This window comes from Euleptes europaea, chromosome 8 (assembly GCF_029931775.1).
Source record: "Euleptes europaea isolate rEulEur1 chromosome 8, rEulEur1.hap1, whole genome shotgun sequence".
Lineage (NCBI taxonomy): Eukaryota > Metazoa > Chordata > Lepidosauria > Squamata > Sphaerodactylidae > Euleptes > Euleptes europaea.
The window spans coordinates 70,098,054-70,115,325 of record NC_079319.1 but is presented as its reverse complement, the minus strand read 5'-3'; the positions used below and the strand labels follow the sequence as shown (position 1 = coordinate 70,115,325).

Sequence of the window (17,272 nt, the reverse complement as noted above, 5' to 3'; positions counted from 1 at the left end):
CTTATGTTTGAACCCCTGGATTCTCCAGAGATTCCCCATGTGGCACAAAAGGGAGTCTTTGGAGGTCGATGGAGAGATTATGTAGATGAGCACAGAGTACCCACCTGCACAAGTGGTCTTTCAATACCTGCACAAGTGGGGAGGGGCTGTGGCTCAGTGGTAGAGCATCTGCTTGGCATGCAGAAGGTCCCATGTTCAGTTCCCCGGCATCTCCAGTTAAAGGGACTAGGTAGGTAGGTAATGTGAAAGACCCCTGCCTGAGACCCTGGAGAGCAGCTGCTGGTCTGAGTAGCCAATACTGAGTTTGGTGGACCAATACTGAGTTTGGTGGACATACCATTCAGTATGTCAACTTCATGTGTTCAAGAAGGAATTGGTATTTAGTTCAAATACCAAAATACAAGGGCTCTTGCTTCCCTAAACCCCCTTCCTCTTGCATTACTGTACTGGATACTATTACTGCCCTTGAAGGTTTGGCATAATTCACTGTCAAGTAATGCCCCTCCTTGATTGTGCTGCTCATTCTAGAGATATATCAAAGGCCGGCAACAGGTGCTTGAATCTTAGCAAGGCCAAGGACAAGAAGAGTAAAAAAAAAAAGATGAGGAAGGACTTTAGAAGCTTCCTACAGATTATAAAAGTATACTTAGAATCCCAGTCAAGGTGTAGTGTGGGTCAAGCTCTTGATCACAAGCATTAGCCTAATGTGGATGTTGCATCAAGTCTTCTTAGAATTAGTAGCTAGTTCTTCAAATGGAAGAATTTAGTAGAATTGAGGCGTGTTACCACTGTTGCATTAAACTAAACAGGTATTTTATTTACCTAGCAAAACTTCATTAGAAGTTCTATATCTTAGGCTCCTTTGCTATTGTCAGATATGACCTTGACCCAAAGAGCTGTGTCAGATGAACCCAAAGGCTTCCCTCTCCACCCTTTCTTACCTGCTGAAAAGCTGGTTGGATCCAACCCCTAAATAGTTGCACTCCAGAGACACCAGAGATGTCACTTTTCCTACCACTAATTGCTGTTCTTTAGATGAAAAAAATATCATGGTGTACTGAAACTTGACCTCCTAGTGCCAACAGTATGAGAGGAGCTCAATAAAGAGTGGTGAATGTTTACCATTTCCTTCTTTGCTGTGTGGATCGGTGTGTTCTTGCAACCATGCCGGCAAGGACTTATGCAGCTGGAAATTACCATGGGCTAGCTTTTTCATCCAGGTGCCATAATAAGAGTATGTCCAAGTCACTGGGGCTATTGATGCTATTTCCTGCCAGTATTCAGAGCATTTAACTCTTCAGGGAGACTGTAGAAAAGAGCAAGAGTCCAGTAGCACCTTAAAGACTTACAAAAGTTCTGGCAGGGTATGAGCTTTTGTGAGTCACAGCTCCCTTCTTCAGAGTCACAGATATGAGTCATGAAAGCTTATACCCTGCCACAACTTTTGTTAGTCTTTAAGGTGATACTGGACTCTTGCTCTTTTCTACTGCTGCAGACAGACTAACACAGCTACCCATCGTGACCAGTCTCTTAAGGGAGACAGAAGAGGAGCTGATGCTCGCAACAAAATAAAAAACTGCCGTCTTATGAGTGCAGGAAGCTGCAAAATACCATTTGAAAGGTTTGTTCACATACTTGCATTCCAAGCCCCCAATGGGCTAATCTACAAGTGCTGTTGGGGAAAAAAATCTAGAAATGGGGCCTGCTATTTCAAGCCAACGTTTGAAGGCAAATTCAGACAGCCGGGGAATAAGATATTCACATTTGCCATACATGTGTGTGGTGTCAATGAGCCTCAAAGCCTTTTCATTTGAAGTGGGAAAACAGTTGGTTAAACCTGTTCTCAGATTATTCCCTCCTTTGTGGCAGCTGATAAAGTTTGGCATGTAAAAATACGATTTTCAAAAAATATGGATAGAATATGCTCAAATCTTGTCAATGGACTTTTTGGGAAGAATGCGGTTAAATATCTGTGAGAAGCACAAATTTGTTGACTGTGTGTAACACGAGTTAATCCTAGCCATTCATTTTGACTAAGTTTTTTTATGAGTGAAACTTGCTTACTTTTAATATATTTCAATGTATATGTCTACATAAAAATGTGTCACCGTTTGAGTGTTGTGATTCCTTAGCTGAAGGGGCTACTTGAATTCTTATGTCAACATGGTTTTCCCCCAGCAATGTTTAGTATGTATTATTAATAAATATACAGAATTTAATAAACAATACAATAAAGATCTAACTTGTTTTGAAGTCTGGACATATGCATTTATTCAACAGTTAACTGGTTGTGTTCTGTAAGGTGGTTTGGAGTGGTGGACTCTGATCTGGAGAACCGGGTTTGATTCCCCACTCCTCCACATGAAGCCAGCTGGGTGACCTTGGGCTAGTCACAGCTGTCTTACAGCTCTCTCAGCCCCACCTACCTCAGAGGGGAAGGGAAGGTGATTGTAAGCCGGTTTGATTCTTCCTTAAGTGGTAGAGAAAGTCATCATATGAAAACCTTAGTGGATTTAAATGTAAAATGACAAGCTGGAAACTCCCCAGGGGGGGAATCCCATCTCCTCAACCAATCTTTCTTCCTAGAGAGAACTTGCTCGTACAAAAGAGGTGTGCAGCACCTGGAAAAAGCTGTTTCTTGGACATGGAAGTCAGCAGCCCTTGTATAATGGTCAGGAAAGTTTTAACAAACTAGAGGCTGGCTCTGTTAGGATTGTGGGTGTGTGTAAAGTACCATTAAGTCGCAGCTGACTTATGGTGACCCCTTTTTCGGGGTTTTCATGGCAGGAGGTGGTTTGCCAGTGCCTTCCTCTGCACAGCAACCCTGGTATTCCTTGGTGGTCTCCCATCCAAATACTAACCAGGGCTGACCCTGCTTAGCTTCTGAGATCGGACGAGACTGCGCCATCCAGGTCAGGGCCTGTTAGGATTACATCAGTATAAAAATGGTTTGAACTGCAACGCTGTACAAAAGCAAAATTCAGCACCATCAACTGTCCCGAACATATATGCATGCACACACCCCGACACGTTTCCAATGTCTAGTTAAAATTACCATAATTTTAAAAAATCAATGAAAGTTAAGCATCCCTCCTCTTTAATAGAAACTTTTACTAATTTTGTATATATGTGTGTTTTTTTAATGGGAAAAGGCACAAATAAAAACTAGATGCATGAAGACAACTGAGGCTGTTTAGCCAGACATTGCTTTTAATAACTTGGGTTAATTTGCATACTGAGTTTAAAGTGATTTTAGAAAGAGATGCATGGTCACAGCTTGCTCTGGGAAATAATCTCATAAGATAGCTTTAATATGTGACCATCACAATGCAACCGTCTTGGCTATGTCTTAAGTGGTCCATGAGACGTTAACGTGAATACCATCAGCAGTCATTTAGGCTTTAAAAACCAACCGCATAAACTCACGTGGCAAGTTAAAGTGCTTGTCTCTTATTCTTTCAGCAGCTATCCACATCCACTGAGTCCATTTCCCCTTCTTCCATTCGGGAAGTTTATTGCTCCATCAGCCACTTGTAGCATTTTGGAAAATACAGAGGGAGGATCAGCACATCCTTAGCAGGTTGGGTCAACGTGTCCTTTCACTGCAGGGTTATTTATCTGCTCTTGAGCTGTAGCTGAAGGAGACGCCATTTTTAATGGAACCATTCATGAGATTCCTCGGATTCTCTCTGTCCATCTTCTCTCTGCTGAAGATGGTGTCCTGGTCACTGTCAAACTCGGACTCCGATACCATCAGGCTGGAATTGTGTTCTGTGCTTCTGTGCTTTATACCTGAGATGAGAGGATCGGCAAAAGAGGTTCTGGAAGGCCTGTCCACTGTTTGACTTAGCAACATCTCATTCACATCACATTCAGAAAGTCATGTCTTGTCCACCATCATACATACCCAAGTGTCCTAGGGCTCTGATGTGCACACAAAAGAACTGAAAGAAAGGAGAGTTTCCCGCCCAGGAGACGGGAAAGGGGCAATGAGCGGGAAACACCCAAGCTAGAAGATGCTCTCCATATAGGGCTGTCAACCTCCAATTTACTGCACATTTCCTTCACCTTACCTCCAAATTGCTCAGGGAAGTAAACAGGGGAATACTCAGGGGAGTAAACAGGGGTGTCAAACTAATTGGTTACAAGGGCCAGATATGGCATAAATGTAGGGTTGCCAACCTCCAGGCACTAGCTGGAGATCTGCTATTACAACTGATCTCCAGCAGATAGAGATCAGTTCACCTGGAGAAAATGGCCACTTTGGCCATTGGACTCTATGGCATTGAAGTCCCTCCCTAAACCCCGCCTTCCTCAGGCTCCGCCCCAAAAACCTCCCACCAGTTGTGAAGAGGGATCTAGCAACCCTACCTCCATACCTCAGAACAGAATGGTAAGTATCCAAGGTTCCATTCTTTAAAAAGGAAAACAGCCCCCGCTAAAATACTGCACGGGACTCCAAGTAGGCATCCTGGTCTATTTTGCCAGTCACTGGCCCATCAGACAAGGGCAGCTTAAGTGTTCTGAAACCAGCCCGTTGTCCTTTACAAGGGAACAAGAGAGGAAAAGCAGAGAGAGCCCGCCTCCCCACACTGTGAGCTCATTGCCAAGGAAGACCAGCTGCATTGAAACATCAACTCCTCACGCTTACTGCATAATGCAGCAGGCTCAAGCCATTAATGTAAGTGGATCTGGGCAAAAAGAGGAGTAGGAGAGAGGTTCTACTGTACTTACGGGTAGCGACAGAGTAAGCTAGACCCTGCTAACTTACTCCATTCTGCATAGGACATCACCCTCATAGTGCTAATGATCTTTAGGTTTCTCCATGTGAACCAGAACTGAATCTGGTCCAGGGGTGTGTGGCTCAAATGGTTACTGAGATTTTTTACAAGCCAAATCAGAATACTTTTAGACACAGAACCCAAAACGGAACTGAAACATGTAACATTTAAATGGTTTTGTCCCCAAGCAGAAATGCAAGAGACGCTATAGCACACTAGGGGCTAAGTGACTTATCACGGCAAGAACTGACAGCCAGCTCAACCAGATCCTGTTCTTTCAAGTATTAAATCACCAGACGGGGCAAAGGGAAATCATGTATTAATTACCAGAAAAATAGGGAAAATACACACATGAGTTATAAATAGCTCACTGATTAAAACCAGTGAGATTGGAAGAAGAATAAAAAATAATACCATATTTGGGCCTCAGCTCCATTCTCTCCTGGTCATCAATGTTATCCAAAATTGTGTATTTTGTTTTCTTTCTTATTTTGGTCCTCTTTCTGCTAGGAAATATAAAAAAACACAATTTAAATAGTTGCCCATGCACAACTGGCAAAACAAATGTCCAGTTTAGTTTTTCGGTTGTGGTTTTCTTACGAGCAATCCAAAGAACAGTTAGGGAAATCCCCCAAATTTTGCCTTTTCTTATAGACGGAATTATCCAAAGGTTGTGGCCTAGTTTCCATCAGCTTGATGCATGTGTGGTCCTTCTTCCCCTCACCTCGCTCCCCTCCTCACCCGGGGTCCGCAAGCAGTTGATCTCCCCCATCCGAATCAGAAGGCAGATAAGTGCAGGTGTGAAAAGGAGCAATCTACTATCTCAGCCTCTGGGAAGCTCATCATCTTCTGAAGATGGCCATTCTGAGCCCCAGAAGCACAACCTTTTTTCAGTTTCCCTAACTCAAACAGCACCAGATTTGCGTTATGGATACCCTTTCCCCAAGCGATAACGATAATCAGGCTCACTTCAAAAAGTGCAAGGTTATCAACATTGCTTCAGAATAAGATAACTGACGAACATAAACAAAGATGGCAAGCTTTCTATGACAAATATATGTGATACAATGTGATTTTATGCTCTATGTAATAGTGTTAATTATATATAAACAGATAGTGAGAGAATTATGACCATACAGAAGAAAAGCAGAGTATTACGACTGATAAAACAAATGGTATAATGCACATTATGTAAAACTGAGTAGTTAAGGGAGTTAATCATAATATCTATAATTTTTAACAGTAGTGAATTGGGAAATGGGAAATTGAATATATTTAGTAAAGTTAATGGGTCAATGTTTTATCTAAGAAAAAGAACAGTGTTATATCTAAGAAAAGGAAGAGGGTGGGGGTTGTGCCAGACGAGGATAAAGATGTGATGTATATTTTTCTATTCTTTTCCCCCTTCCCTTTTTTTTTTCCTTTTTCTGTACCCTGAAAAATTTAATTTAAAAATTAAAAAAACAAAAGTGCAGCCCCTCTTACTGGAGTGGATCCAGTCATTCTGCTCGGCAAAGCTGGAAGCCTTCCTCCAGCCTCAATCACTTTGCTTGAGCAGATTGACATGATGCGCACAGGTGTTGCCCTACACAGACCTTCTCATCAAAATCTATTTAGCGAGCATCTGAGCATGCCCAGCATGGCTAAAACTCTTCCCAAAAGGGCTATAAATTGGCGCTCCGCCCACATTATTGTTCCGAGCAGCCTTGGAAATACACAGGGCAGCATATCTGAAGTAGACTCTATTAATCTGAAGCAGACTCTATTAATTTTATGTATCTAGAGTTTCTTACAATTAAACACCTTGTCAAATTCGCAGAGAGAAATGGCCATTTATGCAAGGGAGGACAGTTCTCTTTGCTTATGACATTTTAATCCTGCCCTTTGTACAAGGAGCTTAGGGTTGTGGATCTTATTTTTCATTTTATCCTCACAACAGCCTGAGAGGTCGATTAGGCTGAGAAAGAGAGAATGACTGGCATCAAGATCACACTGGGAGCTTCCCGGCCGAGTGGGGAATTGGAATATGAGTCTCCCAGACGACAGAGTGGCACCCTAACCACTACACTACACTACACTGACTCTCTTTTGGCTGTGTGTGTAGCATCCATGAGGTTAGCATCATTACCTTTTGCAGCAGCAGATACAGATCCAGACCGAACTCAGTATCAGCACCATCGAAACAAAAGCAGACACCATGACGTAGAGTATACTCCATTCTAGGGAGAACAGAACGTTCCAAAACAGTTAACAGGCTACATTAGTTCACGTACATTCAAGAGAGAACACATACAGACCTGCTCTATTCCGCATCCATTCCCATGAAGACTTCATCCATCCCACCCCCCTCTGCAAACTCACCACAGTTACTCTCTCCGTCATTCAGGTACCACTGTATCAAATTTTCCATCCAGAGCTGATAGCAAATGCAACGCTTAGTGATGGGGTCACAATGTCCATGTCCAGAGCATTTTAGAAGGCAACCTATTATGGCAAAACATGGAATTGTAAATACTGCATTGGTGTTTGGCATTCAGACAAACAACTCCCTCTGCTTCTGCACTTGCCAACCCAAGGCCAAGGTAAACTTTAGCAAGACAGAAAAGCCTAAATCTAAGCTACTTCCTCATCTTAAAACCTTCTTTTGTTCATCCACAAACATCTGCCTCAATAACCAAGTCAGAACATTGGGTTTGTCTAGGCCAGTGGTTCCCAAACTTTTCGGGCCACCACTCCCTTGGTCCCACAAACCGAACCACAGCGCCCCCTACCCTATCCAACAACACAGTCGAAGGGGCCCACCTCTAGCACCCCCCTGCAGCCCTCTTGCCTCTTAGTGCCCCCCTAGGTAATCTCACCAGCCCCCAGGAAGTGGTACTGCCCACTTTGGGAACTACTGGTCTAGGCTAATTCTGTCTACTCTGGGTGGCATCGGCCCTTCAGGGTACTGAGAAGAGGCCTTTGCCCCAGCCCACTACCCAAGATCTTCCACTGTTGTTAATCTAAAAAATGTGTATTCTACCACTGTGCTACATCCCCAGCCCTTCTCTGATTCTACACAGGTAACAGCAAAGGGAGCCAAATGCCTGCACGGAACAGTGTTGTAAGCACTGTATTTCCGCATGGTACAGAACTATTTTATTTTTTTATAAACTAACTTGACTTGTTTTTGATTGGGTGGAACTACAGATGTACCAGAGGCAGTTCATTTTAAACAGGCTAGTCTGCAATTCAACATCCAGTGTAGAATGCCTGACATTGATCCACTGGCAATGGCCTACGATAAACTTTATCTGTAAACTTTATTGATCTGTAGCATTTGGCACTCATTACTCTCCAGCTTCTTGGTTTGCTCAACACCATTCTATTAAACAGTAACACATAGGGACATCACCACAAACCATCCATTACGAGAGAAAACATACACACCTGCATACATAACAACTAAATATGTACACAAATACATGTTGCGCTGCTATGTGAGTACTAAAGTCTTGTAAAGTTCTACGGATCATTGGAAGGAGAACAAAGACATACCAGCAGTGTCAACACGAAGCACCTTAAAAAGCAGGAAGTCCGGCTTCTCTTTCAAGAGCTGCAAACGGAGCATCTGTGCCACATCTGAAGCCTTTATGACTTTGAAAGGATACCCTTTCTGCACGTAGAACACCACCGCTGTGCTAAAGAGAGGACAGGCAGGTTAAAATTATGGGGCCACGATGGCAGCTCCATCCAATATGCCACGTAGCAAGACCATGGTTCTATTCTCTACAAAATTCAGACATTTCCCCCATCAGGCTGAAGTCTGGTACACAGAGGTCAGTTATGCATGGGTACTTTCGCTCACATTTGCCCGCAGTCTGTCTCAGTTGTTCCTTGAAGTTATGCTGAAGTTTCCCGTCCATTAGAGATAACCTCGCTGCCAGCCCTCACAAATCCTGGGACTTCCCATTCTTCTACTAACCCGATTCTTCCATCTCCCCTGATCTTAGCCCAGGTGAAATCCTCATGCATAAGGCAAAGCGCAGGACATGCAAGCTTGGTTTTTCTCAAAGAAAGAACTACAGCAAATTACAAAGCAGATTCAAATGTTTCCTGCTTCCTCGGAGTTCTTTCTGGGCAGAAGAAAGGCATTTAGAAACGAGGCTTGAGTCTCCCGGTTCCTTTTCGAGAGCTCTGTTTTGTTTTTGTTTTTAAAGTGCATTTTGGCTTGGCAACTGGGTTTCCGTGACGGGGGGGGGGGCTTCTCTCTCAAAGTAAGAACTACAGCCAATTACAAAGCAGCATTTCGAGTGGCAGGGACTCAAAAGCTTCTTGTTTTGAGCTTGAAGACTGCTGGTGCATAGTTTTGCGAAAAGAAAGTGTTGGTGTTCATAGGCCTCTCCATTTTATTCTCACAGCACCTCGTGAGGCAGGTAATACTGACTGGCCCAAAGTCATCTAGTAACTTTCAAACCCAGGTCTCAAAAGTCACACATTCTAATCCCTACATTACACTGGCTCTCCATATGCCTTTGTACCTGCTATCAGAATAGGCGTGTATTTTCTGAACTTTAATGTCTGACTCTAAGATATTCAGCAGCACCGCAAGCTGTCGCACAAGCGTGTCCTTCTGTTGCTCGGTCAACCGGCCGACTCCAACTTGCAATATCAGTTCCACCAGGCCATTTTTCTTAGGGTCTGCAAATGCAGAAATGACAGACTTCTTTCAGAGCAGGGCAAATATTCTCTTCATAATATTTGCAAGGAGTCCCAGAAGTGGGAATAACAATAAAAAAACAAGGAAAATGCAAGTTCCATGTATAAAATTATCATGTATTGAATAATAATTATATTTTCAGACGCAGCATATGAATTTCTGAGCAAAAAGCCCCCCCCCCCAATCTCTACACAGTGGTTCCCAACCTTTTTTGGGCCATGCCCCACCTAAGCATCTCTAAAATCCTGATGCCCCCCTGTGACATATAATTCTGGTCTAAACAAGCTTTTAAAGAACATGGCATCCATGAAGAGAAAAATAAAAGAACGAAAGGACAGTTGAAGTAATTACTATACAATAAAATAAAAATGGAAAATATTCACTGTTAATAACTTATTCTCGAATTGCCCCCCTTAAAAATCAAATTGCCCCCCAGTGGGGCATGTGCCCCATGTTGGGAACCACTGCTCTACAGCCTCCTTGCAAAGGTACATGGATTAATTAACCAAGGTGGAAGTTATTTGTTTAGTTACGCTTAAAGGTAAAATTCAGCAAGAAGAAAGGAACTGAAGAAGCAAAGGAGGGCAGAAATAGAAGGCAAGGGCGCAGGGAAGAGAGGATAATAAAATTCAAGGCCAGACTGACAGTCTATTCAAATGGATATTGTGTATTGGACAGACAACACAGCTGTCAAGGTACACTCCACTCTGTTGCTTCTGGAAGTCCGGGGCTAATTTATAAAGGCAGGCTGAGCAGGCTTAACCAAAAAGGTTTCTCATGAAGGGGCTCAATGAGCTGCTGTCAAGTTTAAATTGTACTTCTGGTTCCTGCACATGCAGAGTTAGCATGCTGAGGTACCAGCAGTCATGCTGGCATTCCGACAAGGCCAGCCACGTGGGATCTCACACAGATAATAGTGTGTGGTTTGTGTTTATACACCCAGCATCATTTTTAAAGGGGGGATACCGAGATGGACAAAATCCTAGTTATAGCAGCTCGCTAGCAAACAGGTGCGCTAATCGACAAACTGAGCAGCGACAGGTGCGCTAATCGACAAACTGAGCAGGGGAGGGGCTGTGGCTCAGTGGTAAAGCATCTGCTTGGCATGCAGAAGATCCCAGGTTCAGTCCCCGGCCTCTCCAGTTAAAGGGACTAGGCAGGTAGATGATGTGAAAGACCCCTGCCTGAGACCCTGGAGAGCCACTGCTGGTCTGAGTAGCCAATACTGAGTTTGGTAGACCAAGGGTCTGATTCAGTATAAGGCAGCTTCATGTGTGACACGAAAATAGGATACAACGGGGCTTCACTGTCTCAAGTGGAATAAAAAAACAAAAAAATACAGGAACAGCTTTCAAACAAGTAATGTTTGAACAACGCTTTCACACTGTTAATAACATCAAGGCCAGAAGTGAGCCCCATTCGTACTACTTAATGCCCATTCAAATGATGTGTACCCTGTGGGGCCCTCGGTAGCAAGCCAGAGACCCACCATTCCACCTACCACTGCCGCACCACGGCCACTCCCCATTCCCACTGTTCCCAGCGGCCACCATCCCCACAGTTTTATTCAACCACATTATGCCACAGCCCCTGTAAGTTGGCATTAAGAAAATATGGCAGCAAGAAAGCTTGGGCTACCGAGGGAGCATTGACAAGCTCAACTGTGGCAATTGCGCATTATCTGTCAAATGCCTCCAAGAAGTTTTGAGGGATGTACAGGATTCAGCCGTCTCTCCCATTTTATCCTCAGCCACCTGTGAGGCAGGCTAAGCTGAGAGAAAGTGATTGGCCCAAGGTCACCCAGGGAGCATCGTGACCATGTGGGGATCTGGACCCAGGTCTCCCCAGCCCTAAACCACCACTAACTCCTTCAACTGCACCAAAATTACATGAGCATGGGGAGGGGCCGTGGCTCAGTTTGTAGAGTCTCTGCTTGGCATGCAGAAGGTCCCAGGTTCAATCCCCGGCATCTCCAGTTAAAGGGACTAGGCAAGTAGGTGCTGTGAAAGACCTCTGCCTGAGACCCTGGAGAGCCACTGCAGGTCTGGCAGACAATACTGACTTTGATGGACCCAGGGTCTGATTCAGTGTAAGGCAGCTTCATGTGTGTTCATGTGAGCATGTAAGAGGAGGAAGCAGAATTTTAGCTGGGGAGTGGGAGAGAGGGCTTGACCTTTTCTGCAGGTTCCCATTAGAGCTACCCTGTGCAAAGTGGTTTCAAGCAGTGTCATCAGCCCCCCCGCCCCCCGATGACTAGAAAAACCAGGGGATGCACCAAGGCTTCTGAGAGAACTATCTTTCACATCTGCTTTCGGCACCTGCCTCGAACAGCAATGGAGATTCAAACCAACAGAGTGAAACAGTCATCAGCTTTGGCATCGGTGGGAAATCTCCCCCCCTCCCACCTATGGAGCCAGGGCTGCACAGAGAATGGCCTCCTAGCCGAACAAGACCCCCTTTGTCGTACTTCCTATGGGGTGGGGAGAAGGATTTGGGCTGAATGCAGAGTGTAAGCTATAGATGTCCTTTTAAAGATCATACCAGGCTGAACTTCCACTATAGCGGTGTCAGTGTCTGAATCTCCTCTGCCATCGGTGACTTTCAAGTGAAAAGTATAGATCCCTTCCACAAGATTGGTTAGCTGCAATACTGCCTCGTGGTCTGAGCCATGTATCACATCCTGCAAGAGTCAAGCTTCAGATTCATTTGAACTCAAGACCAATCATTTTACAGAGGCCTATAATCTTAATATACTTCCATGTGCCACAAAACGAGTCAAGAACAGCCTTAGACAGTGGCTGCTCACCTCAACCTCAAATCCACGAGTTCTGGTTTCTTTTATTCCCATTTTAAAGATGGAGAATTGAGACTCATAATGAGAGGCTAGTCATTCCAGGTCCCAAACCCAGCTCTCTATCCAATAGACCTTACTGGATTCCAACACACGTCAGCAAAGCAAATAAGGGGTAAAACTACTGGAAATATGAAAAGATTAATTTGGCCTGATTGAACTCTCCATGTACTTACTCCTGCAGCTGGACTCTGACCATCCCGAGTCCAAAGATAGGAAACAATTCCTTGGTCATCGGTAGACTGTGAACCATCCAAAGCAATAGAATTATTGGGAAGAACAAGGATGTGCTTGCCTCCTGCATAAGCTTGTGGTGGGTGGTTGCTTTCTGAAGAACAAGAAAGCAAAAAAGGGAGAGCAAAATGATATCCAACATGTAAGGGAGACATCTAAACAAATGCTGAAGCAATCTGTTGAAAGAAGTTGGCTACTTGCCAGTAATCAACTATCTGCACTGGCAGCAAAACCATGACTCACAAGAGTTGCCTCTTAATGCTGAGGTGGAAAGAACGCAGGCCATGATCCACCACCTGGCCTGTGGCCAATTTCAGGTAGACCACGCACTGCTGGGATCCTTGCAAAAAATGCTGCCCCATATGATTATTTCCATGTTTTAAACAGCAATGCATAGGCAGGATTGCTTATCAACTATACTTTAACTATGACGCATTCTTGAGAAGAAGAAGAGATGGTTTTTATATGCTGACTTTCTTTACCACTTAAGGGAAACTTAAACCGGCTTATAATCATCTCCCCTTCCCCTCCCCACAACAGAACCCTGTGAGGTAGGTGGGGCTGAGAGAGCTGTGTCTAGCCCAAGGTCACCCAGCTGGCTTCATGTGTAGCAGTGGGGAAACAAATACAGTTCACCAGATTAGCCTCCGCCGCTCACGTGGGGGAGTGGGGAATCAAACCCGGCTCTCCAGATTAGCCTCTGCTGCTCATGTGGAGGAGTGGGGAATCAAACCCGGTTGTCCAGATCAGATTCCACCGCTCCAAACCACTGCTCTTAACCACTACACCACACTAGAATACACACTCTGTGTGTGTGTGTGTGTTAAGTGCCGTCAAGTCGTTTCCGACTCATGGTGACCCTATGAATCAATGTCCTCCAAAGCATCCTATCCTTAACATATGCACTCTAGCTCTGTAAATTTAATACACAATCAGGGGACTAACGGAAACTGTATATATATATTTTTTTAAGCAGAGCATGGAAGACGGAAGTCAGCCCACCCCTGCACATACGTCTGCTGCTGGCAGAGGAAGGCTCCATGCCATTCTTCACAGCCAAAGCTGGCAGAAATCCAGTTCAGGACATAGAGACTCATTACCATCCAATTATCTTCACAGCAACCCACAATAGCTGTATAACAGAGGATGCCAGGCTAAAGAACTTGCTCATTAGAGGACTCTTTTTCTTGCTTCCATGGGATGCCTCCAAAAGACAGTAGAGGCAATGGACAATTAGATACTGAAACAAAAGAGCCTGTAATGGTGCTGCCATATAACTGTCAAATGAAGGCAACTGTAATTCGTAACAACTGGGACAATTAAAAAAAAAGAGAGAAAAGCACAGCCGGGGTGAAAAGCACCACTGTAGAACAAGGAGCGAAAAAACGTACTTCACAGGGGCACTGTGTTAAGCATCCTTCTAGGGGACATGACAGAGAACAAAAACAGAGAAGAGGAGGCCACGCTCCACGGAGAAGTTAAAGTAAAGTAAAGTAAAGGAGGGAGGGAGGGAGGGAGGGAGGGGAGGAGTCAGCTAACTTTTTATACGTTTTGCTCCTCCCTTATGTAATTAACCAAGGGAGAAAGAGGTAGGAGAGAGAGAGAAAAGTAGCTAGCAGCGCCAGTAAAACTAGAATTAAGAAGATAAGAACTTAAGTAAATTTCAATAAAACAGCAGAAAACTAAAAAAATGTAATAAGCCCAAAATAACAAACTAAAATCAGAAAATAAAAGCTCCGAATATGGAGCACAGCCTTGAACATCCTGCCGTATCACCATACTTTGTTCAAAAGAAGCGTTTTACCTAGCCTCTGAAAAGTGCTGAGATGATGATCAAGGCACTTATTATTAACATGGGCAGCAGAATGGTGGGTTGATGTCAATTGCATGTATTTAATCCCAACATTAGGATTCAGCCACCAACCCCCAATCCCTCCACATGACGAGGTCACTGGCTTTACCTTCCTTTACGGTCACAAAAAGCGTAGTGCTGCTGCTGAGTCCCTGATTGTCTCTTACAGTCAGTCTGAAGTGATACGTTCCAGCTTGGAGACCCCTAACGGTGGCCACCGCACTGTCCACGTTTTCCATTTGCAAAGAGGTCGGCCCGCTGCAAGAGAGCAAAGAAAGCCGTAACCCTCGATTCTGATTGAACTCAGTGGTAGAAGAAAAAAGAGGGGAATAAAACCCAACCTAGAAAACAGAAGCTGGGTACCCAAGGTTGGGTAGATTTATATATATAATTATATATATATAATACACACACACACACACACACACACACATATATATATATATATATATATATATTACATTTATTGTTACGACCATTGGCCAGCACAAAACAACAAAGCAGTGCAAGTACCTATACACCAGTAAAAACAACAATAAAAAGGAAAGACAAAAACAACCATATATAATGAAAATATAATTAATTGGAAGCGCTATGTCTAGATTAAAATTATTAAAAAACGTTCAAATAGCACAATGGCATTTCCTGAGGTTGATGTCTCTAACCACATACCAGATGCGTTTCGGCCTATTTGGCCTTTATCAGTGGTCAATTAAAAACCATGTAACACCTGCACACATTTACAGAAATATATACATATACAAACAGTTTAAATCAAACAAGGCATGAATATAGGTCAGTGGTGGCGAACCTTTTAGAGACCGAGTGCCCAAACTGCAACCCAAAACCCACTTATTTATTGCCAAGTGCCAATACGGCAATTTAACCTGAATACTGAGGTTTTAGTTTAGAAAAAACAACTCATACATTCACATATTTTGCGTTAAAAGAAAAACACAGTAACAGAGCTTTCAATGATACAAACAACTTTTTATTGAAAGGTAAAAGTTTGCATTTGGCATGCATCTCTCCAGGTCTCGTCCTCTACTTAGCCACCGCACATTATTGTACGTAAGTAAACAATTATACTGTGCCTGAACCTCCTCAAGAAGTGCTTGAAACTGTCGACAATTCAGAGAACGAGCCATGATGTAATTCATCATTTTTGTGACATCTTTGAGGACATCGTCAATTTTTTTGAACAATTAATGTGATTTTTGCTGTTGTGTGCATGCTGATAATTTGTCTACCCTTGGCTCATACTTTGTAAGTTTGAGAGCAACACATGCAGCACTCAGGTCATCTGTTAACCTGTTTCTGGTGTCAGATTTTATATAATTCAAAGCTGAAAACAGCTGCTCACAAGCATAAGATGATCCAAACAAAGTAAGGAAAGCAATCCCAAATGCTTTCATTGACTTAAAATTATTTGGCAGAGAATTCCACACTTTAAGGATTTCGTTTTCAGAACTAACTGTGCTGTCCTTTGGCATCCCTTTTATCTTCTCAAGTGTTTCACGCAGGTCATATTTTTCCAGATAGAGCTTTCTTGAAATTCTATTAGCTCCATTTCCAGATTTTCTAAATCTAACCAGTGTAGATCAAATTCTTCAAATTTGGCTTTATCTGGAGAAGTAAGAAAACACAGGGTTGTCTCCATCTTACAGAACTGTAAAAATCTGTTACTAAAATTCACCTTTGCAGCTGCTACAATGCTAGAAAATTCCTTGTGGATTTCCTGATGGCTTGTAGGATTGTCTGCAAACGTTGTAGAATTTTCTAAATGCTTTTTTAGATGGGCGGGGCCCCAGACAAACTGAAGACGGGCGGGGGCCCCGACAAACAGCTGAACTGCCCCGCAGCTCAGCTGAGAGGGGGGGCATGGCAAGGTGCTCAGCCACAGCCTCCCCTATCCAAACTGAAGACGGGCGGGGGCCCCGACAAACAGCTGAGCTGCCCCGCAGCTCAGCTGAGAGGGGGGGCGTGGCAAGGTGCTCGGCCACAGCCTCCCCCATCCAAACTGAAGACGGGCGGGGCCCCGACAAACAGCTGAGCTGCCCCGCAGCTCAGCTGAGAAGGGGGGCATGGCAAGGTGCTGGGCCACAGCCTCCCGGTCCAAACTGAAGATGGGCGGGGGCCCCGACAAACAGGTTTGCCAACACGGATATAGGTTGTATACTATATTACCAATTACTCAAACATCTGGTAAGATTGACTCTAGTTGTGATACTGGTTTACATATGTCTCCCTTATACGATGTGTGCATTTTTTTTTCTTCTACCCAACCTTGGGTACCTAGCTTCTGGTTGAACTCATTCAGATTCTTTCACTAAGTTAAAACCAAAATGTTTTATTGTGGCCTTGGAACAAATTCTGATGATGATGGGAAAAAATGTTTTTGAAGCTACAGGAGAACTCCTCTTTGCGTCACATGAAAGAGCTAAAGAAACGATCAAGGCTGCTTAACAGAGTGAGTTTTTTATCTGCTTCAGGTTGATACCAAACCTTTAAACCAATCAATGCTTCTACGCTCAACTAACAGCAATAATTCCCTTAAACCACATCAGCAAACCTGTATGCAAGTTAGCTAAGAAAAAACTGCTTCAAAAGACCAAAAAAAAAAAAAAAGAAGAAGACGACAAAAGAGAAGTACTTTATTATATGGTAACAGCTGCCAGAGTAGTATTAGCAGCAAAGTGGAAACAGGAAGAAATTCCAGAAATAGATATGTGGCAAGAAAAAGTGGCTTAATATACAGTGACGGCCAAACTGACACAACGTATGAACAAAAGACAAATGGAAGAATGGAAAAGAAAACGAAAAACTTACTTTGAATACACAAAACTGTAATTTAT

General features: G+C 43.6%; 1 protein-coding gene across 1 annotated transcript in view; it reads right to left on the bottom strand.

Annotated features, from left to right (window-relative positions):
- Positions 1–3,582: 3,582 nt before the first annotated feature.
- The window catches only part of KIAA0319 (KIAA0319 ortholog), a 37,806-nt gene continuing 24,116 nt past the window's right edge, over positions 3,583–17,272 (bottom strand). Inside the window, exons 12-20 of the mRNA XM_056854260.1 lie at positions 14,527–14,675; positions 12,508–12,659; positions 12,022–12,160; positions 9,302–9,461; positions 8,319–8,461; positions 7,143–7,265; positions 6,910–7,000; positions 5,196–5,287; positions 3,583–3,792 (exon numbers count right to left, since the gene is read on the bottom strand). Coding sequence (XP_056710238.1) covers positions 3,611–3,792; positions 5,196–5,287; positions 6,910–7,000; positions 7,143–7,265; positions 8,319–8,461; positions 9,302–9,461; positions 12,022–12,160; positions 12,508–12,659; positions 14,527–14,675 — 1,231 coding nt within the window. The 3' untranslated portion in view covers positions 3,583–3,610. The remainder of the gene's footprint in view (positions 3,793–5,195; positions 5,288–6,909; positions 7,001–7,142; positions 7,266–8,318; positions 8,462–9,301; positions 9,462–12,021; positions 12,161–12,507; positions 12,660–14,526; positions 14,676–17,272) is intronic.